At 33.3% G+C, this 23,385-nt stretch overlaps 1 protein-coding gene across 1 annotated transcript; it reads left to right on the top strand.

The window, feature by feature from the left end:
- Positions 1 to 1,023: 1,023 nt before the first annotated feature.
- On the top strand, positions 1,024 to 23,089 carry LOC132737294 (protein O-mannosyl-transferase 1-like). The gene is made up of 18 exons (XM_060724560.1): positions 1,024 to 1,118; positions 3,998 to 4,134; positions 4,549 to 4,652; positions 5,407 to 5,457; positions 9,618 to 9,764; positions 11,998 to 12,106; positions 12,591 to 12,656; positions 13,374 to 13,467; positions 14,434 to 14,589; positions 15,617 to 15,849; positions 16,582 to 16,674; positions 18,351 to 18,447; positions 19,243 to 19,338; positions 19,843 to 19,957; positions 20,380 to 20,588; positions 20,839 to 20,965; positions 21,992 to 22,169; positions 22,865 to 23,089. The coding sequence occupies exons 1-18, from the start codon at positions 1,065 to 1,067 to the stop codon at positions 23,034 to 23,036; spliced, it is 2,238 nt and encodes a 745-aa protein (XP_060580543.1). The 5' UTR covers positions 1,024 to 1,064; the 3' UTR covers positions 23,037 to 23,089.
- Positions 23,090 to 23,385: the final 296 nt, after the last annotated feature.

Genomic DNA, 23,385 nt, shown 5'->3' with positions numbered 1-23,385 from the left:
ATTTTGAAAAAAAGTCACAAGTTGGCAAGGGTAACAAAACTCAGCTGACAACAACATGTTGGTATTGTAATAAGGTGTAACAATTAACTGACCAAGCTACAATACCTGTTTTAACACCTTGCGGCTTTTGCTCACGGCTCAATGATATGTGCTCTTGACTGACCAGGTGTCAGTTTAACGGGTACTGATTGTATAGAAAATAACAAGTTTGGTTTCCAATTTTATTGTGTCGGAGTCAGAATACGAATTTTCCGTTATAAAGGATTATAATAACGTTGAAAAAATTTGGTTCCCACCATTTAACTGTCGTTATTTGAATTTGTCAGTATAATGGATTCCGATGTATTGAGTCCTGACTGTAGATCGATTTTTTAGCTCACCTGAGGACAATGTCCTCAAGGTGACCTTTTGTGATGGCCCATTGTCCGTTTTCGTCGTGCATCAACAATTTATTATTTTATAGAAACAACTTCTCCTCCTAAACCACTTGCCATATTTGTTGAAACTTTGCGGGGATGTTCCCTGCATGAAGCTCTACCAAAGTTGTTAAAAGAATTAAATTCCATAAAGAACTCTGGTTGCCATGGCAATGGAAATATTTTTTTTTACAAAAATCTTTTTGTAAAAAAACTGAAAGAGCTAGAACTAAGATATTTGGCATGTGACATCTTCTAATGGATGCCTACCAAGCTTGTTCAAATAAATGCCCTAGGGTCAATAATTTTTATAATTATGCCCCTTTTTCGGCTTAGAAATTCTAGGTAAAGTTTTTGTTTGTAAGCTGGTATCTCCAAACTTACTGAAGCCGGTATGTGCAATTTTTGGAACAATTCTATGCATTCATAATAATAAAGCAGTGATTTACTCGATAAAACATCTTAATAAAACAAAATATATTCATAAATTAATGGAAATTTCATCAGAAAGACACTTATAATAATAATATGACATAATCATAATTTGCATGGTTGCAGGAGAAACAAATAAATATTTGTATACAACATGTAATTGTTATATAAATGTGGCTTTGTTAATCTCCTCAGATTCCTGTTAAAAAGTTCAACATGGAGTATGAAGATGTCAGCAGTAATGAAGCAAAAGAAGATACACAACAAAAGGTCTGTAGTGTACATGTACCATTATTTTTTGAGGCACCACCTTGTCCGTCTGTCCGTCCGTTGTGCTTGTCTGGAGCATAATTTGTTTAAACTTAACACAGTGGTAGAGGGCATTGAGGCGGAGTGCAGTGTCAAAGAACCATAACTCTGTTTTGCCCCGCTTTTGAATGATCTCCCCTTTTAGAAAAATCTTGTTTATTTAAATGTTACAATAATGTGGATTCTACTTGACTTTCATCAGAAGTGTAGGTAATTGTAATGTTTATTTTATCTGAGTGTTATGAAAGAGTGATAGTATTTTGATGCTTACTTCCCTCCATGAGGTTAAACAAAACAAAATGTGAAGTGGCTTAGGGTCAGGTTCTTATCCAACATGAAAATATTGATCCCTCTTAGATGGAGATTATAAATTTGTGAACATGTATCCAGTAATATTCTCTAGAACTTCTTGTTGTACTGTATGGCCTAATGGTTGGTCAGATTTGATAATACATGCAATGCATCTTTGATTTGATATTATACATGTTCAACATAATGTCTATCAGTGTTGAAGTGTTTTGTGAAAGGTGTGGCTTTGTTCAGGGGTATATCTCATAATTAGTGCTCTTTGGGTCTGATTTTATACTTGGGTTTAGTTTCTCATATGCAGTTTTAAGGGACGCCCAGTCAACAGACAGTATCAGAACTTCTAGGCTTCCACCAAGCCATCCAACCTTAGAATTATTCCCTCCATCAGGAACCTGGGCTGCCATTTATCCAATGTTGAAAATGTTGAAAAGACTATAATAATGATTATACTGCTGTTAAATTTCACCACCTCTGCGGTCGAGGGGTTAGAGTCAATGACTTCTAATCCAGTTACCTCTCTGGTGGGGTTTGATCCCCGGGAGATGCTTTGGTAGTTTAGCGTGGAGGAAGGTAGTCTGGTACTGGTGTAACTCTCCAGGAACGATGGTTAGGAAACTACTGTCTATATGACAGAAATGTATACTGTTGGGAAAAAGCGTAAAACAAAACAAACAAAAGCTATTAAATTTAACACTGTGAGATCTATTTTATTGAACATTTATTACTGTATTACTTTTAGATTTTTCTAGCTAACAGTATTTAAAATAATTTTAAATCAAATACAAATACTTGACATAAAAGAAATGGCAAAGGCACATTAGCCTTTTTATTTGTGGTTTTTAAGTATATTTTATTAATTCCTTTAGGGTGAAATTGGGATATATTTTTGCAATTAAAGCATAAGGAAGTAACATTGATATTCGGTATTCTACGTGGCCTAATAGTAATAGTGTACTAATGTTTATGTATCCAAAGTCAAGAGAAATCACTTTTGTCAATATTTTAACTACAATGTACTTGAAATGTTGTGTTCAATTTATGATATAAAAACTGTGTAGTTAAGTATTTGCTCTTAGAGAATCATGGAAAAGTATAAGGATCAGGTGTGTCTATATATATTTTTTTTTTTCTTCTTGTGTTTTGTTTTATTTGTCCGTTACATTTTTATAAATTTTTGGCTTAATGTAGTCCAGACTTCATTCAATACAAATTTGCTAAGTTACAAGATGTACATATTATGCCTCAGATATAATAAATTAAGATAAAAAAATTAATAAAGAAACATAATGCCTCAGTAATAGATAATTTTGGTCTCTTCTGATAATTTTGGTCTCTTCTGATAATTTTGGTCTCTTCTATTAGTTCTATAGATGAGGAATTAATTAATAAAACTCCTGCTGAGTAAATTTATAACTTTTATGAATAAAGCAATGTCAAAAAATATTAGATTTATAGAATTTGTGAAGTTTTTATAGCTTCCTTTAAATTTTGTAAAAAACAAGTTAGGCCAGTGTTGCATTCAGCCATCGCCATGTGTGTAATGATATTTTATAAAGGATTTGAAGCATATTCAGAAGAAAAAATGTTTCATGTAGGCACTGGACCTGTGATGTGAAATAATTGTGTCATAAAGTTTACAGCCTGGTATTTTAATTTGACATCTAGACAAAATACTAAATAACAATCACTATATTACTAGCCAAAAGGCAATATGAACAACTGCTGGGTCATTTATTATTGTTAACATTATAACCAGTGGGTTCCTTTATCATAAACTGTGACAGTATATCAGAAAAGAGGAGAAATGAAATGAATAGCATTTCAGGGGGCTTTATGGGTCTTTCACCTTTGAATAATTTACGTATATGGTCAACATTGTCAATATTTACCGCATGCTAAAGGCGCTAATGATGCACTTAGAGTTTCTGTATTAAAGTATAATTAAGAATCATATTGTGAACCCTTCAAATGTACAAGTGGTGATTACAGACTAGTGTGCCTCTGTCATAGAACCAGACCAAGCTGTACATACGTAGTCTGCTTGCTCAATTCAATTCTTATTTCAGAATTTTAATACTGAGTAAACATTTGTCAAGGAACTCAGACCACTGAGGTTGAAATGCCTAAAAACATTTAATTTGAAAATCTTATATTGATCAACTGTGACATTAAAACAGAAAAAAATACGATATTCTTGAAAAAGTATTTATTTAGGAGGAAGCAAATTATCTGGAATTTTGCACACAAGTTTCTGTTATAGACTAACTTCAAATGGTATGAGAATTCTAAAAGTCAGGTGTAAAAATGTCAAAGTGGTATAAAAATCTAAAAGTGGTATAAAAATCTAAAAGTGGTACAAAATGTAATTGTGGTATAAAAATCTAAAAGTAGTATAAAAATGTAATCGTGGTATAAAAAAACCTCAGTGGAGTCCCTTTAATTTAAACCAAAAAATTGAATGTTTCATAAATGTTAACCTTAATTCAAAAAGAAAAAAACATATCTTAGATTATTTTTGATTTTATATACAGCATACAGAGGAGAAAATAAAGAAGAAGAAGAAAGATACGTTCAGTGTAAATATACAGCTAGATGTGGTTCAAGTTGGGCTGTTTCTTGCTGCATTGTTCACACGCACATGGCAGCTAGGATCTCCTAAATCTGTTGTGTAAGTTATAATTCCACGTGTGACTGCTAAACTTGTCTGTTCTCCCACGAATTTCACTTGTTGAAGTCTTTTTTTGTAACTTTGTTAACTAAAGCTGGTATTTAAATTGTATTTTAACATGAACTTAAAGTCAGAAAGTTATTTATTTGTTATAAATGGTCTTTATAATAATAAACACAATTAGAATAGACTTTGAATTAATTTCTAACTTTTGAATTTCTTTTGACGCTATCAAACACTAGGTTTAATAACATTCAATGAGCCGTACTGACCTGCGCTAACTTTCAGAATGCAAGATATAAAAAATGACATCGTTATACCAAAAGGAAGGCATAATGGGCATTATAGAGTTGAACAATCAATTTTACGTTAAATTTGAAGATTTGTTGTATTTTGTATTATTTATGTTTGTAGATTTGATGAGTTACATTTTGCTAAGTATGTTTCCTTATACATGAAACAAATCTTCTTCTTTGATGTTCATCCGCCACTGGGCAAGCTCATTCTAGCATTTATAGGTAAATATTTACATTCTATTTATAGAGTGATCTGAAAATTTGATTGATGTATATCTGTTTGAAGATGTATTATGATGATCCTTGTGTGATTAAATTTTTTATATGAGAACTGATGGTTTTATGTGGAGGTACTTAAGTCTCAAAATTAATATTTGTGATATAGTTACTCTGTGATACCCTTGTGTATTAATCTGGCCGGAAGTTATAAAACCTTTTTTTCTGAGTGTTGTCTCAAATCACAGGATTTTCATTGGTCAATGTACATTCTGTGGAAGTTTCTGACCAATCAGATACTGGAGATATGAGCTTGAGCTTAGAGATTTTTATAATCTCTGATCCTGGTATCAAAAACTAAGATAAAAATTCAGATTATAATAGATATTCTTCAAGCATGACATATAAAGTCAGCATTTCTTTTTAAGGTTTGCACTTTCTTTTTACTGTTTTTTTAACAAAGACTAATGACACAGTTCTGTATGTGAATTCAACAATCCTGTGTTATTAAACGAATTTGTCATATGTTTTAGCATATAATTCCTAATTAAGATTCATAATGGTAAATTTTAATTGTAAAATCTAATATTTCTTTAAGGTACTGGCCCTTTTAGATCTTTTTATATTGCCATGTAATCAGGTGAATCTGTACCAAGAAAATGAAACATAACAATGGAGCCATAGAAATTTTTTTTATATATTGTATAAATAAAAAGATCATACATTGTTTGCATCTGGTATAATGTTTCATCATGTACAGGTAGTTATCAAGGGTTTGAGGGTCATCTGGGATTTGAGAGAATAGGCGCAGGTAAGTTGTTATTTTAACAAATTGTTTTATTTAACTTAATATATACTTGCCTATAAAAGGAAATAGAGGATATTAATTGAGTGTAGATTTAATACTAAATTTATTGAGCAAGTTTGATAAAATCATATTATGCAAGCCTCTGGTGGGCACAATATTGTTTTATTCAATGAGTTTAATCAATTTTGTATTGAATTTACATGAATATAATATTCTTTTTATCATATATATAAAATTAGAACAGTAAACTGTCAAAAAGAGTCATTTTTGTGTCGCCTCTACGGAGTAGTGGCGACATATAGGGATCACTTCTCCGTCGTCTGTCCGTCCGTCTGTCTGTCCGTCCCTCCGTCACAAAACTTGTCCGGACTACTCCTCATAAACTACTGGTGCAATTTCATCCAAACTTTACAAGAATGATAAGTACCAAGTCTAGTTGTGCATATTGTCAGCATTTTCCGGTTCAATGATTTTGGTCAGAGTTATGGCCCTTTAATAATTTTTATACGCCCGTTTGAAAAACGGGACGTATTATGGGAACGCCCCTGGCGGGCGGGCGGTCGGGCGGGCGGGCGGGCGGCGTCCAATTTTGTCCGGAGCATATCTCCTACATGTATGGAGGGATTTTAATGAAACTTCATATAAATGTTCACCACTATAAGGAGCAGTGTCGCGCACATGAACCAGGTCTCTAGGTCAAAGGTCAAGGTCACACTTAGAGCTCATTGAAAAATGCTTGTCCGGAGCAAAACTTCCACATGTATAGAGGGATTTCAATATTACTTGGCACAAATGTTCACCATTGTGAGGCGGAGTGTCGCGTGCAAGATTCAGGTCCTTGCGGCCAAGGTCAAGGTCACACATAGAGGTCAAAGTTCAGATAAAAATATGAAGATGTGTATATGGACCATTTAGTCATCATTTATTGAGGGATTGTAACACAAATGGTCATTATCAAGACTATGGCTGTGATACATATAATTTAGGTCAATATATACAAGGTCAAGGTCACTAAAGATGATGAAATATCCAGATTTTGTAAATAGAATTTAATCAAAGGGAGACAACAAAGTTATTACTTTGTTCATAAATGACTTACACAATTACTCCCCTTGATCTATTTTCACTTTCAATTCTAAAAATAGAATTTAATCAAAGGGCATGAAATAATCCTCTTTCTTGGACTTGAGTATGTTCTAAAGAATGTAACATTTATTTACACATGTTTCATTCATTGGTCAAGATTCTTAACTGTGATAACTATGGTGTTCTGTAGACTTGGTATTTGTTCATAAAGATCATACAGTAATTACCTTATCAAATGTAAATACTTTCTCATAGAAATTTAATTATATTTTAATTTTCAAGTAAATATCAGTTCAGCTCATTCAAAGATTAAGAATTGTAATGAAATGTATTTCCCTAGAATAAAATCTTAAATCAGAATTTTTTAGTTATTAAATTACATGTACTTTTTATACGCCCGTTTAAAAAAAGATAAAAATATGAAGATGTGTATAGGGACGATTTAATCATCATTTATTGAGGGATTGTAACACAAATGGTCATTATAATGACTACGGCTGTGACACATGTACTTTAGGTCAATATATGCAAGGTCAAGGTCACTAAAGATGGTGAAATATCCAGATTTTGTCTGGAGCATATCTCCTACATGTATGGAAGAATTTTTATAATACTTTATGGAAATGTTCACCACCATGATATGTATTGCTCCATGCATGATCCAGGTCTCCAGGTCAAAGGTCAAGGTCACACTTAGAGCTCATTGAAAAACGCTTGTCCGGAGCAAAACTTCTACATTCATAGGGTTTTTCAATATAACTTGGCACAAATGTTCACCATTGTGAGGCTGAGTGTCGCATGCAAAATTCAGATCCCTGCGACCAAAGTCAAGGTTACACATAGAGGTCAAAGTTCAGATAAAAATTTGAAGATGGTTATAGGGACCATTTAGTCATCATTTATTGATGGATTGTAGCACAAATGGTAACTATCATGACTACAGGTGTTACACATTTAATTTAGGTTAATATTTGCAAGGTCAAGGTCACTGGAGATGATTAAATATCCAGATGTTGTCCGGAGCATATTTTCTACATGCATGGAGGAATTTTAATGTTACTTTTATAGAATTGTTCACCACCATGAGACGTAGTGCCCTGCACATAAACCAAGTCTCCAGGTCAAAGGTGAAGGTCACAGTTAGAGCTCATAGAAAAACACTTGTCTGGAGCAAAACTTCTACATGCATAGAGGGATTTCAATATAATTTGGCACAAATGTTCATCATTGTGAGGCTGAGTGCCGTGCATAAAATTCAGGTCCCTGCGACCAAGGTCAAGGTCACACATTCTGTGCATATCTTCCCTATTGATTTGTTTTAAGGTTCATTTAACAACACAGTGCCAAGAATAAAAACTTGCTTGCTAGATAACACTTATCCATAATGCCCCCATCTCCATCTAAAGCTTTTTCGTAAACGGGCGTATTTTGTGACTATGGCACCCTTGTTAATTTTAAAGTTTGTCCGGACTACTTCTCTTATACCACTAATGCAATTTCAATGAAACTTTACAGGATTGATCTGTAGCTCAAGTCCTTGTGCATATTGCACGAGTTTTCTGGTTGAATGATTTTTGGCCGAGTTATGGCCCTTTGATAAAAAGGTGTTTTTTTCTGTGTGTTGCCAGATACGCAAAAGCTTGTCCGGACTACTCCTCATAAACTACTGGTTCAATTTCATCCAAACTTTACAGGAATGATCAGTATCAAGTCTAGTTGTGCATATTGTCAGCATTTTCCGGTTCAATGATTTTTGTCAGAGTTATGGCCCTTTAATAATTTTTATTTTTAAAGTTTGTCCCGACTACTTCTATTATATCACTAATGCAATTTCAATGAAACTTTACAGGATTTGATCGGTAGCTCAAGTACTTGAGCACTTTACACGGGTTTTATGGTTGAATGATTTTTGGTCGAGTTATGGCCCTTTGATAAAAAGGTGTTTTTTCTGTGTGTTGCCAGATACGCAAAAGCTTGTCCGGACTAACTCCTCATAAAAACTACTGGCGTGCAATTTTATCCAAAATTTACAGGAATGATCAGTACCAAGTCTAGTTGTGCACTGTCCGTCTGTCTGTTCGTCTGTCACAAAATTTGTCCCAACATGAAATTGGCCATCATGAGGCGACACATGTGATTACTGATCGCTCTTGTTCATTGACACGCCTATAGTGTAGCGCAAATACTAGCGCGCTTTAACGCTTTGTTTATATGAAACGCAAATGACATCATGTCAAAGTGTTATTACACTAGTGTAATATTGTTTTTATCCATTGGCGTTATTACACTCCTGCACCATGGTTTATGTGATAAAGGGTGTCATGTGGGGCAGATATATATGGGTCAGTAGACTCTTGCTTTTTGTTGTACTGGTCAAATATTAAACATCACCTTGGTCTGGTGAATGGTTGCATGGATATATTCTGTCACTGCCAGCATGGTAACTGCAGTTAAGCTTGATAATCATTACATACTGGTTATACAATGAATATGTAAATGATTTTTGTTAAAATTGCTCATGCCGTTATCATTCATAGAAATTTTCTTTCAAACTTTCTAAATTTCACGATCATTTTAGGTTACAGGTGTCAAACTTTTACTGCATTTATTTCTGTGCTGTTAGACACAAATTTTATGAAAGTATTTGCATGAAAAAGAATAATTCAATTATCTAATCATTATCTATTGGATGAAGAAATTATCAATTATCTATTTATTGATGAAGAAATTGTCAATTATCTCTTTATCAAAGAGATTATCAAATATGATTATTTATTGATGATTATCAATTATGATAATGAAATTATCAATTATCTATTTTTTGATGAAAAAATTATCATTTATCTACCGGTATATTATGTTTATTGAAAGAAGAAAAAAACAAAACAATTATCTATTGATTTATTGAGAAATTATCAGTAATCTATTCATTGAAAAAGTAACAAATATTTATTTGTTGATGAAGACATCATTAATTATTGTTAATACTAAAATTCTCAATTTTCTGTTAAAGAAATTATCTATTTTCTGTTTATTGAAGGAATTATCTACATGTATTATGTATTGATTTATTACAGATTATCCCAGTGATTTCCCGTTGAAAAGTTTACGTTTAATACCAGCATTATGTGGCAGTCTGATAGTACCGATGGTATATCAAATAGCTGTAGAACTTGGCTTCACCAGATGGTCCGCACTATTAGCTGGTGCTTTTCTATTACTAGGTTTGCTATTTTATTGTATTTTATTGTATTTAATCAAGTAAACCCAAAGACGAAAAAAGGGCTATTAGATTGGTGTATGTCAGCAAGCGGGCGGCTTGAAAGGGAATAAGCAATTTTTTTTTGTGCTATGATTTGCGTCTTAATAACTCTGGGGATATTTAGTAACTTTCATAGAAATAAAGTCACAAAGTGCCTTAATGCATATTGTTGGAGTTTGTGTGATTTGATCATTTTTGTAAGAGTTTGTACCTTTTTTTTCACACATGTGTTTTGACCTCATGTAAATTCCTAAATTAAATTGTGATAATGTTTTGTACATTAATATAATTATTCACTGTTCGTTTGTTGTAAATATGATGTTATTATGATTATGTCATCAGAGGCTTATAGGCATTATTTGATTGAAATGAATTTTCTGTCTATCTGTTATTGGCAGAAAAATTTGTTTTGACACAATGTCTTGTCACTTGTCTTCTATATTTTTAGCTTGACTATTCGATAAGAATAAGTAGAGCTATTGTAGTCACCCGAGCGTCGGCGTAACCACTTATGTTAAAGTTTTTGTAATAGTTCAAATATTTTCAAAGTCAATTGACATATGGTTTTGAAACTTTGCACACTTGTTCACCATCATTACCCCAACCAGTAAACAGGAGGAGGTAACTGTATCAAGCATTTTGACAGAATTATGCCCCTTTTTCGACTTAGAATTTACGTTAAAGTTTTTGTAATAGTTCAAATATTTTCAAAGTCCATTGAAATATGGCTTTGAAACTTTGCACACTTGTTCACCATCATGACCCCAACCTGTAGACAGGAGGAGGCAACTCTATCAAGCATTTTGACAGAATTATGCCCCTTTTTCGACTTAGAATTTATGTTAAAGTTTTTGTAATAGTTCAAATATTTTCAAAGTCCATTGAAATATGGCTTTGAAACTTGGCACACTTGTTCACCATCATGACCCCAACCCGTAGACAGGAGGAGGTAATTCTATCAAGCATTCTGACAGAATTATGCCCCTTTTTCCACTTAGAATTTACGTTAAAGTTTTTGTAATAGTTCAAATATTTTCAAAGTCCATTGACATATGGCTTTGAAACTTTGCACACTTGTTCACCATCATGACCCCAACCTGTAAACAGGAGGAGGTAACTGTATCAAGCATTTTTTTTACTATCAAGCACTAAGAATAGTCGAGCGTTGCTGTCCTACTGACAGCTCTTGTTTGTTGTGTTAACAACTAACCTCCATATTTTATAGCTTAATTCCTCATTTGGTGCCATTTAGTGCGCCCTGTGTGTTGGAATAATGTAGGGGAAAGTCGCTTTCCTTGCTGATCGTAAGTCCACGAGAAACACTGTCTGTTAATTGTGTAAAATAATGTAATTAGTCTGTATGGCAGTGTTATTTTTGTGTATAATAGTGTAATTATTGTGTATGATAATAATGATAGTGTACTTAGTGTGTATTATAGTAAAATTATTGTGTATTACAGTGAAATCATTGTGTATTATAGTGAAATTATTGTGTATTATAGTGAAATTATTGTGTATTACAGTGAAATCATTGTGTATTATAGTGAAATTATTGTGTATTATAGTGAAATTATTGTGTATTATAGTGAAATTATTGTGTATTATAGTGAAATTATTGTGTATAATAGTGAAATAATTGTGTATTATATTGAAATTATTGTGTATTATAGTGAAATTATTGTGTATTACAGTGAAATTATTGTGTATTACAGTGAAATTATTGTGTATTACAGTGAAATTATTGTGTTTTATAGTGAAATTATTGTGTATTATAGTGAAATTATTGTGTTTTATAGTGAAATTATTGCGTATAATAGTGAAATCATTGTGTATTATAGTGAAATTATTGCGTATAATAGTGAAATCATTGTGTATTATAGTGAAATTATCGTGTATTTATTATAGTGACATTATTGTGTATAATACTGAAATTATTGTGTACTATAGTAAAATTATTACGTATAATAGTGAAATCATTGTGTATAATAATAAAATTATTGTGTATTATAGTGAAATTATCGTGTATAATAATAAAATTATTGTGTATTATAGTGAAATTATCGTGTCTTATAGTGAAATTATTGTGTAATATAATGTAAGTGTTGTGTATATTAGTGAAAGAACCATTAACATCTCTCTTGGTAAAGTCAATATTATGACGCAATTGAAAATAGATATTTTTCTTTCCATTACAGACAATGCTCTATTGGTGCAATGCAGATTTATACTGATGGAAGGGATGTTGCTGTTTTTCATGTGCCTTTCTTTATTAAGTTACCTCAAATTTAGATCACTATGTCATAGGTAAGAAATAAAAGTTTTACTATCAGCCATGCAGCCATTGTTTACTTTTACAACTTGTACATATTTGTTATTAATTTTGTAGAAAAAAAAGCCAGAAACAAAAAAAAACATTTTTTGTGTGTTTGTGTAAAGATGGGTAGGAGTTGTTTTGAATTAATATTATCTTATTTCTATGGATACTGATTGCGTTTGAAAAAACAACAAGAAACACAAATCTAAATTTTAATCATTTACCACTACATATTTATTTCTTATATATCTTAACTCAGATATTTTAAAGTATTAAATTTGATTGCTAATTTAATTTTTAACAACCTAATGATTATATATTGTGGGTCTATTTTATGTAAGATAAGATAATGTGTGTATAGAAAAAGGAGACAGTTTAATTTTCAGGGATTTAATTTCATTAATCAACAAATTTTGATTAAAATAAGTTAATGCTTACAATAACATATCAAAAGATATTTTTTTCTGTTCTTAGGTCATTTTCTCTACAGTGGTTTTTCTGGTTGTCATTGACCGGTGTGTCTTTTACTTGTACCCTCAGGTCAGTACTTACAGTTCTCATATTTATCTAGCTTAGCACTTAACATGCTTGAATCTGTAAATGGTGAGCTTTTGCCAACTTATATACCAACTTGTACTTTTGAACAGTTAAATACATTGAAACAAGAGGTTTTGAAAATATTTTACTTTGTTAGGTTAAGGAAAGATTTTATGTCATATGCTCAAATATTCATAAGTCAGCTATTTTGCAAATGTTGGGCCTTTGTGGCAGAGTGGTTTAGGTCACTGAATCCAAACCACTTGCAATTTAAACATTGTGAGTTTGAATCCTGCCACTTACATTAAACTTTATCATGTTTGCAAAGTATGCAGCTATCCTTGTTACTGGCTCTACTTGGGTAGGCGCGTCCATGGCCCAAGTGATTAAGGTCATTGACTTCAAACCAATTGTCCCTCACTGCTGTGGAGTTGGAATTCCGCCAAGGGCTTTGAATTCTTTCTTGTGAGGAAACTATGCAACAATCTTACAGAGGGTCCGTGGTTTTACTTATGTGCCTTTTTATGCCTAAAATATTTGGCAGAGGGGACCTGAGGTCTTCCTCCACCAGTAAAGCTGGAAAGTTGCCATATGACCTATACTGTGTTGATGCAATATAACTCCACTAAAAAAATATATGTAAAGCGAATAAATGTATAGGAAAAAATGGATTGAAAATTATGGATTTAGTGGTGTACATGTATACATTTTAATTTACAGTGTCAAATATGTTGGGCTGTTCACTGCAATATTAGTTCTGTATCTGATTTGGAGGGATTACTGGAAATTACTGTCGGACTTCACAAAATCTGATGTAAGTGTTACATTTCTATTTACATGTAGCTTATATAATGATCAGACTAACAATCTAATTGATATGAAAAGAAGCTGGAAATTTTTCGGATATTTTTTTTATTTGACTATTTATTATTACTATTGTATGCAGACTAGTGATGATAGATAGATACAGGTGAAAAAAAGGCGCCACCTCTTAGATAAGAAGAGTCCTATAGATATATTTAAATCAAGTTACCATAAATATTTTACTTTAACCCTTTCCCTGCTTATTTGATGGAAAAGACTTGTCCCATTTTGATTTTATATTATATCCATGGTGATTTTGTATGGTTATGATAAAGGGATAAAGGGATCAGTACTGGTCAAACTTCACAAATAGCCTGACATGAATATCCAGCACAAGGGTAACTGTACAAGGCAGTAATTAAGCTCTGACCAGCAACCTCTAATAGAACTAAACGTTCTTATCTATACCAGCACCTAATGTTTGATGCTTGCTTGCAAATTAAATATATACTGTATCATAGATGAAAATGAAATAAAGGAAAAAAATTTCCTTCACCATCGTTTTCTTGAATGTATTTAGTTGGAAAAGAATAAACAAGAATTTCTGCTTAGCTTCATTTTTTATATGAATATACAGCCTCAGATATAAATGGGGGAATGTCATTATTCCAAACATACAACTCACTTAAAGGAGTATTTGCTGGCATTTTCCTAAACCACTGAAAATGCAAGGATATTTAGTAAGCTCTTGGATAGTCTTCACTAGTACTGGGGTATACTTTATTTTTCTGGCAAATTATAAAAAAGGTCTTAATGTATCATACTGCTATGTATCCAAATAAGCAAAATTTTGAATAACTTTGGTATCATCCTTGAGTAGGTTCAAACCAGGATGAGTATTGCATGCTTAAGGAAGAAAGCATCCATAGATTTCCCTCATACATTGTATTTTGTTTTACATTGTTTTCCTCTACAGTTATGTTTACTGTATCACATGGTGGCAAGAGGTGTCTTCCTTTTGGTGGTTCCAGCAGTCCTGTATGTGTACATATTCTATATACATCTTAGTGTACTCACCAAGGCTGGACCTCATGACAATATTATGACTAGTGCATTCCAAGCTAGCCTAGAGGTAAGACATAATATACAATCAAGGCAAATAAAGAAGACACATATAATTTTATATCTATAGTGATGAGAGCTAAAACTTACTTAAACCATTCACAAAATGCAAAATGTGAGAACTGGTGTCATAAGAGAAAACATGAACATGTAGGCCTCACAATACTTTCATTTACAATCAAGAATCATATCTTAATCACTAGGCCATCTCTCCAAAGGATCAAGCTTTCTTTATGACAGTTGATGTTAGATATTGAGTCTTATTGAAGTTATTGTCGTTTCTATCTAGTCACTGATTCCACAATCACATGAGATTGTTTGTCCATTACTTGCAGAGAAATTGTTAATTACTGGTTAGTTATTCAGGAAAGCTGGTGAAGTGGACTGACCAGTGTTATATGACCAAAAACTATGTTTAAATCTGTGTAAAAAAAACAACTCGACAAACATTTGAGCCCCGTCATGACAAAACCAACATAATGGGTTTGCGACCAGCATGGATCCAGACCAGCCTGCGCATCCGTGCAGTCTGATCAGGATGCATGCTGTTCGCTTACAAACCATATTACAAGTAGAGAAACTGATAGCGAATAGCATGGATCCTGATCAGACTGCGCGGATGCGCAGGCTGGTCTGGATCCATGCTGGTCGCAAACCCATTATATTGGTTTTGTCGTGACGGGGCTCATCTCTCCTGTAAATGAAGATATATTGACCTTTAGGAAGTGAGTGACATGTCATAACTGTTAAAGGAAGCCATATATATACGTTGGCATGGTAACCAGAAGAAAATTAGACAATTCTTATAATACTTGAATATTCTTGTAAATAATACTACTCATGGCCTTATATTTCCATGGAAAAATTTAGATACTGTTGGCTACTCAAGTTTAGTTCTGTTTTTTATCAAAATCCCTTCAATTTGTAATGAACAGTAACTGCTCCAAAGAAGAAGTAAATCAAATTCATTATTTTCCAAAAGTAAGCAGGGCAATAGTGATATCTAATTATAGAGCAAATACATTTGATAATTACAGGGTGGATTAGCAACTCTGACAAAAGGCCAGCCTTTACACATTGCATATGGTTCCCAGATTACACTAAAGCACACATACGACCCGGCACCAGGTCATCCTTGCTGGCTCCACTCTCACGCCACGCCTTACCCAGTCAAGTACAAGGACGGACGGGGATCCAGTCATCAGCAACAAGTCACTTGTTACTCCTATAAAGATGTTAACAACTGGTGGATAGTGAAACGTCCAAATCAGTGAGTATCTCTTAAAAAAAAAAAAAAATTAAATATAAATGATATCAAGTCAGTAGTTGAATAAAAATGATACTGGTCAATAATTGCTTAAAATAATAAAAGATATAACTAGAATGTAATTGAAAAAAATGTATACATACATACAGTTATTATATGAATAAATGATATGAAGTAGAAATTATATTAAAAACACTATCTAGTTTGTTATTACAATATTAATAATTAATTAGTTATAAAAATGGTATGTTTCAGGCTCTGTTTTATTAGGCTGTGGTAAATTCAAGCTTATGTCAACACTCCTGGTACAGGTGTCTGTGACTGAGTGGTTAAAGTCAACGACTTCAAAAAAAGACTTCAAACCACATGCCCTACAACAGATGCCCCAACAGTCAGGGTTCGAATCCTGACATGGACTTTTGATTGTGTCATGTGAGAAATCTATCCAGCTAGCTTACAAAACGTTGGTGGCTCTACTCAGGTGCCAGTTTATGGCTAAAATAATGCACGGGAGGGGCACCTGACGTCTTCCTCCATCAGTGAAGCTGGAAAGTTGCCATATGACCTGTACTGTGTTAGTGTGACAAAAAAAACAACAAAAAAAACCCAGGCACTGGCTTACACAAATTTCAATATTCAAATTATGTTTGCCAATGAGTGATATAATTGATATTTAACTGTTTAAATCTTTTTATGGAAAAGTATATATTTTATTTAATGGGGATATTATTACAGGGACTCTATGCTGGTTGATGACCCACCAGAGGCTGTGAAGAATGGGGACATTATACAGTTAGTACATGGTATAACAGGCAGAGCACTTAACAGGTTTGTCAGTGTTGGTCTTAACTGTTACTCAAATATTTATGATACCATTTCACAGAAGTGATTCTTGAAATCAAGATCAGTCTGATATGAAGTAAGTTTAAAAGATTTTTTGACAGGTTATATGGTAGAGTAGCAACAGTTATAGGAAAGAGTTATAAAATATATAGGAAAATATAGTATACAAATCTCGGGGGTGGGGGGTGGGGGGGAAGTGATCCATGGAAGCATTAAAATCGACAAATTACATGAAAATTGCAACTCAAGTTTGATTGAGGAATAATTAATGAAAAAGTGCAACATTCCTCACGCCCCTAAGTACGGGCTTGAGTGGTACTCAATTTTCAACACTTTCAAGGCCATTTAACCTGTCAAAAGTCATTTTAACAAATTTATAATAAGTATTTTTGTAATTAGAGTAAAAAATAACAAAAATAAGGTCATTACAAATATCCTGAGCTATCTCACAAATTTAATCATCACAAATGAAAATTTACATTTCAGATCAGCAATATTGTAAATGTTCATAGAAATACGGCTTCATGTTTCTGGAAAGGCATTATTTCCTGAAAAATCTTCCATAAAAAATCTTCTACTTAATTTTTGCCTTCAAAGATTGCAAGAATTCTTTGAAAAATTTACTGGAAACCTACTCCTGAACCCTCTTCTCAACCCACTTAAAAAAAATATGAAATTAAAAAGAAATACAGTAAAATCTCTGAAAACCGGACCCTCCAAAAATCGGAATCCTCTGAAAACCGGACCATTTCAAAAGTCCCGTATTTTCTCCTTATATGTTCATTGAAAAAAATCCTCTAAATACCGGAACCTCTGAATTCCGAAAACCGGACGCTTTTCCGTGGCTTCTAATGCTAAACATGCATAAAAAATCCTCTGGAATCCGGACAGCAATTTTAAGTGTCAACTTTCTGTGTATTTTAAAGTATATTAAAACATAATCTCAACAGGTGACATGTTCAATTACCAGTTAATGATCACCATTTTTATCTATGCAGGTGTGAAAACACTTGTTAGTGTGTGTTAATTTCTTATTGGCAATTAAATTGAGCTCTTTCATTATAATTGTGCCTTTCCCTGTATAGGTATGATTTTTCTAAATGTTTTTAATTTGTTGTGTGTTTTTTTCTTCTTTAAATATAAAATGTCTAAAAGAATAAGAAACTTTTGTAAAATGATTCCTGTTTTGCTAAAAATTTTGATCTTTGTTTGGATATTTATTACATGCAAAAATAGTTATACTAAGTTCCATTAATTACATATTTCAAAAGCCAATTAAAAAGATAAATTTCAGACAATGTGTTGTTTTAATTTCTGATTATCTGAATTATATTCATGGATTTGCATAATAAAATTACTTAAGACATTAATGCTAAAAGAAATTAAAATATGACTTAGTCAAAAATGTTAAAAAGTAAATACAAAATGTTTTAACAAAGTCAATGTTCAAACACATTATAATTATCAATAAATGTATAAAACCTCTGAAATCTGGAATCCTCTGAAAACCGGACTTTTGGTCAAGTCCGGAGAGGGTCCGGTTTTCAGAGTTTTTACTGTATATATATAAAGAAAGAAATGATTAAAAATTATAATATCTTGACATTAAAAAAAAATGTTAAAAAAGTTTGAATATTGTATTTTTTTCATGCTTATTTCAGTCATGATGTTGCGGCACCTGTGAGTCCTCAGCACCAGGAAGTCTCCTGCTATATTGATTATAATGTTTCAATGCCAGCACAAAGTCTCTGGAAACTCGTAAGTATAAAAAAAATGAGCTGCGTCATGACAAAACCAACATAGTGGGTATGCGACCAGCATGGATCCAGACCAGCCTGCGCCTCCGCGCAGTCTGATCAGGATCCATGCTGTTCGCTTTCTGTTTCTCTACTTGTTATAGGGTTTGTAAGCGAACAGCATGGATCCTGATCAGGCTGGTCTGGCTCAAATGTGTTTCATTCAACTTGTCTGATATGAATGGCTGACTAACACATAGTTTTTACCACTATCTGATTGTTTAATTTCCTTGGATTTAAACAATTATTTGATCAAGACTGACTTACTTCACATTGATTGTTACAGGATTATGTTACTAACTTGTGAAACTGCCAACTCAGGGATTTTTTTTGGCGTATTTTATAGCTAATATTCGGTCATCTTTCCAATTAAAAAAAGGATATTATTTTCCCAATCCACAGGAAAAAATTCCCAATTGAAAGTTACAAAATGAAAATATTGAATAACAAATTCTAAAATCTTGGAAAATAAGGGCTTCTTCAATGCTATGGTGCCAAAGTGTTTGAAGATGTTTTCCTAGACAGTGACTTTGCATTCATTTAATCCCTGCAAAATTTAAGTCATGCATTTTTCCCAATTTTTCACAAAACAGCACTGAAATTCCCAATTCAATGGGTAAGGGTCATGTTGAACAAAACCCTGTTTGAACTTCTCTGCAAAGATTTTTGAAGACAATCTTTGGCATTAAACATTCTTTTTTCTATCAATAAATATAGATTAATCATTCATGTGTGATATTGTATTTTCTATATTTAGGATATTTTGAATAATGGTGTGTATGGTGGTGAGAAGTGGGAAACTATAAATAGCCAAGTTCGTCTAGTGCACGTCAACACCTCACAAGCTGTCAAGGTAAACTCTAAGCATCGTGGGATACTTTTATGTCTATAAATAAACATGATAAGGTGTAGGTAAACAGTGCTGTAATAAACAAAAGTTGAATAAGGAAATAATGTTAAAATATAAGATCTAAAAGCTTGTTGGGATATTTTTTAGGACAGAGGTGGGGCATAGAAATTACCCCTTGTCCATCTGTTCCGCTGTCGTAGGGACTGTCTGTAGAATGACAAAACAGTGAAATGGGGCGTGTGTGTCCTATGAAAACATTGCTAGTTTTGTCTAAAAATAAACATGGTTAAATAAAGGAAAATGGTATTGTAAGGAACAGTTTAATATTTTTAAGATGATGTTTAAAAAGTGAAAACAACACAATAATTAAAGGATGAAGAACTTGTTTCATAAGCAAAGGTGGCTGGATCAATTATCAGATAAACCACTAGCAATCAGAAAGCCAAGCTTACAGAGTTTTGACAGTATTGTGTTAAAGTCTCTAGCTATATGTATGACCTGTTTCAGATAACTGGTAAATTTTTACCAGAGTGGGGATTTAACCAGTTAGAAGTGGCCACAGACAGAGTTGTACAGCAAGAGGCAACCATCTGGAATGTTGAGGAGCACAGATATACCAAAAGTATGAGTATATAGTTTAGTTTATCACATAGAGGTTATTGAATGTGTGCATGATCAATACTAAATTTATTGAATTAGTTGAATAAAACTTTCTTATTCGAGTCTTTGTCAATTTTTAAATTATTTCATTCCATGAGTTGAATAAATTCTGTAATACATAAGCTCCACAAATATAGTTTTCTATTTATCACATAACCAAAATAGGAATTTTATACAGTAAAAAAGTGTCACTATCTTGTTAAAGTGTGTGAGTAGCAAAATCTGTGTTTGCCTTTTCTCAGAGATAAAAATATTCATTTTTCATGGTAGGGAATGTGTCACAGTGTTGTGCTTTTGGGCTCAATGCTAACTATATTTTTTCTCATCCACTTAATACAAAAAGAGTTTATTTCTCAGTTATTAACACATCATTTTAATATCCAGGCGATAATGCGCAGGAAGAAGTAGGTCGTCATGAAATGATCCCGTTAAATCCCACATATCTCTCGTTCTGGCAGAAATTCTCTGAGCTTCAGTACCGGATGATTATGATGGGACAGGACAAGGATATGGAACATAAATACAGTTCTAGTCCACTCGACTGGCCATTTATGAAGAAGAACGTGGCCTACTGGCTCAGCGATAATAGTAATGTAAGTACAATTGAATTCATTTTTACGAAAGACCGGTGGGGACATTTCATATCCATGAATTCCCGATTTTATCGTATTGAATTTACAATTTTAACTTCATGAATTCACGTTTTCAACTTCACAAATTCACGATTTCAACTTCACGAATTCACGATTTCAACTTCACGAATTCACGATTTCAACTACATGAATTCAAGATTATTTTTTTGCCTTATTTGTTTTATAACATTAGTTTATATGTCATTGACAGGCCCAGATCCATCTGGTAGGAAATGTTGTAGTTTGGTTCACTGGTACTATATCTATTATATCATACAGCGGACTTCTGGTTTTCTATCTGTTGAGGAGGAGACGAGAATGCTACGATCTTACCCAAGGTAAACATCTGTGATTCTCTTCATGCTTAATGTAATTGATGTAAATAATGACAAATATTAAGATGGTCCTAATTTGATCTTGATGATGCGGTTGTCATAAATTTTCAATCTCATTACCTTAAACTGAAAATAAGAACAATTGTTTATATGGAATTCCATAAACTATGAATAACCAAGAATAAAATGAAAAAGATTAGCCAAAAGTTAAAATAAGATTCTTTCAGGCTTATTGTTTAGTTATCTGCCCTTGAACTAACAGAAATCTAGCATAAATAAAACTCATTGGCTTATAACTCAAAAACAAGACCCTGATTTTTTTTTGCTTAACCCTTTACCTCACATAGACGTGATTTTACACACTTTTGACCCCATCCCCCTATTGAGGCCTCAAATAGTGTAAAAATGTCATATTTAGACCCCACTTGTTTTCGTTTGAGAAATGTTGTTTCAAAAAGTGATCACTTTTTTCGGCGCCGCCTCCTATCTGAAAGATACATAGGGTGTGACAGAGGGGGGGTTGTGCCCTCTTTTGCTAGGGGGTAAGGTGTAACCAACACAGAAAAGCCTTTGACTCTATCTCAATCCAAAGAGAAGTTGCAGCACTTTAAAATCAGTTTTAATGGGGGAAAAAAACATTGCAAAATGGTAATTTTGGCAATTTTGAGATGTCTACTTGTGGCCATGGTAACAGGAAATTTACGACTGAGCATGTCTTAACAAAGGCAATAGTCCAGTCAGCATTTGTGCCAGGTTTGATCAGTATTAAAGCATTTTGTATAGTTTCATAGCAATTTGAACTTGTAACAGTAGGCTTTTCAATGAAAACAGCCATTTTTCACAATATGCTCATGGAGTAATGGGTTAAAATGATTTGTTGTTTTCAAAGATTCAAATAGATACTCTTTAATAGCTTTATTCTGCCTGAATATTCTTGGTGGCCATGAAACTGTGGTCTTTATATACATGTGTATAGTATTCTAGTTTCCTGTGTAAAAGTGGTTCTCATGAAAACTTATATATTTGTAGATGATTGGACACACTTCCTCTTTGTGTTTGATATTGTTGTCGTGGGATATTTCATACATTACATTCCACATTTCCTGACGGACAAAACGTTATTTCTACACCACTACCTTCCTTGTGTAATCTTCAAAGTACTAGCGCTATCTGCTGTAGTAAACCATATAGATATGTGGCTATCACAGTAAGTGTTTTCATTTGAGCCGCGCCATGACAAAACCAACATAATGGGTTTGCGACCAGCATGGATCCAGACCAGCAATGCGCATCCGCGCAGTCTATTCAGGATCCATGCTGTTCGCTTACAAACCCTATTACAAGTAGAGAAACTGATAGTGAACAGCATGGATCCTGATCAGACTGTGCAGAGGCGCAGGCTGGTCTGGATCCATGTTGGTTGCAAACGCACGATGTTAGTTTTGTTATGGCGCAACTCAATTATGTTTTAATTATGTTGATGGATTTAACTCATTACAATTTTGCAGCAGTACCTATACATGCTTGACAGAAATCTTGATCACAAAATAGAAAACTATGGCTTTTTTTTCAGCGATTCTTACATTTTCATTCATAATTGTTACGGTATATAAAGGGGTGTGACGAGATGAATTAGCTGTCTTAAAGTGTGTTTTTGCAGGTGAAAAGGCAAGATTTTAGCGTTTCATAATCTGGTATATACCAGAATATGGTAGTTAGTGTGCTGCTCCAACACTTTGTTTTAGTCTCGCTCAATGTTGATATACTATCAATGAATAAGTTGATATTGTAGAATCAAATTATTCTGGAATAGTAAAAAAACCAACAATTTTAGAGAATTACGGTACTTGTAAATGAACAAATTTTAGCAGTCATTGATAAAAGTTAAACATTTTATTTCAGGATACGTTATGGGACAAAGATTATGACCAATGTGATAGTTATATTGATAGCTGCGGCATTATGGGTATTCCAAGAACTGCTAATTGTTACCTATGGCAACACAAACCTAAACGCTGAGCAAGTGGAAAAACTGACCTGGATGGAATCCTGGGACTTTCTCCTCCATAAATAGCACTATTCTAGAATTTTTCTACAAATACTTTATTAGTCCCCTACCGGTTTACCGGAGGGGACTTTAGGTTTACCCTCCGTCCGTCTGTCCGTCCGTCCGTACGAACCCAGAGGTACTTGTGTGACTTGGAGAACAATGGGTAACAGTAAATTCTCTTTGATCCTATTCATTCCGTTTTACTTGTGTGTCTTTTTTTTTAAGGCTTGTGTGACCAAAAATGGCCAAAAAGATCAAAGGAAAAGTCACACAAGTACCATTTTGTGAGTCCGGGCGTCCGTCCGTCCGTCTGTCCGTCCGTCCGTCAGTCCACAAAACTGGATCCCGCAATAACGCAAAAAGTACTGAAAAT

Source organism: Ruditapes philippinarum, unplaced genomic scaffold, assembly GCF_026571515.1.
Source record: "Ruditapes philippinarum isolate M1 unplaced genomic scaffold, ASM2657151v2 ctg5661_1_1_1_1, whole genome shotgun sequence".
In the NCBI taxonomy this organism is placed as follows: domain Eukaryota; kingdom Metazoa; phylum Mollusca; class Bivalvia; order Venerida; family Veneridae; genus Ruditapes; species Ruditapes philippinarum.
This window is presented reverse-complemented; position numbering and strand designations above follow the sequence as displayed.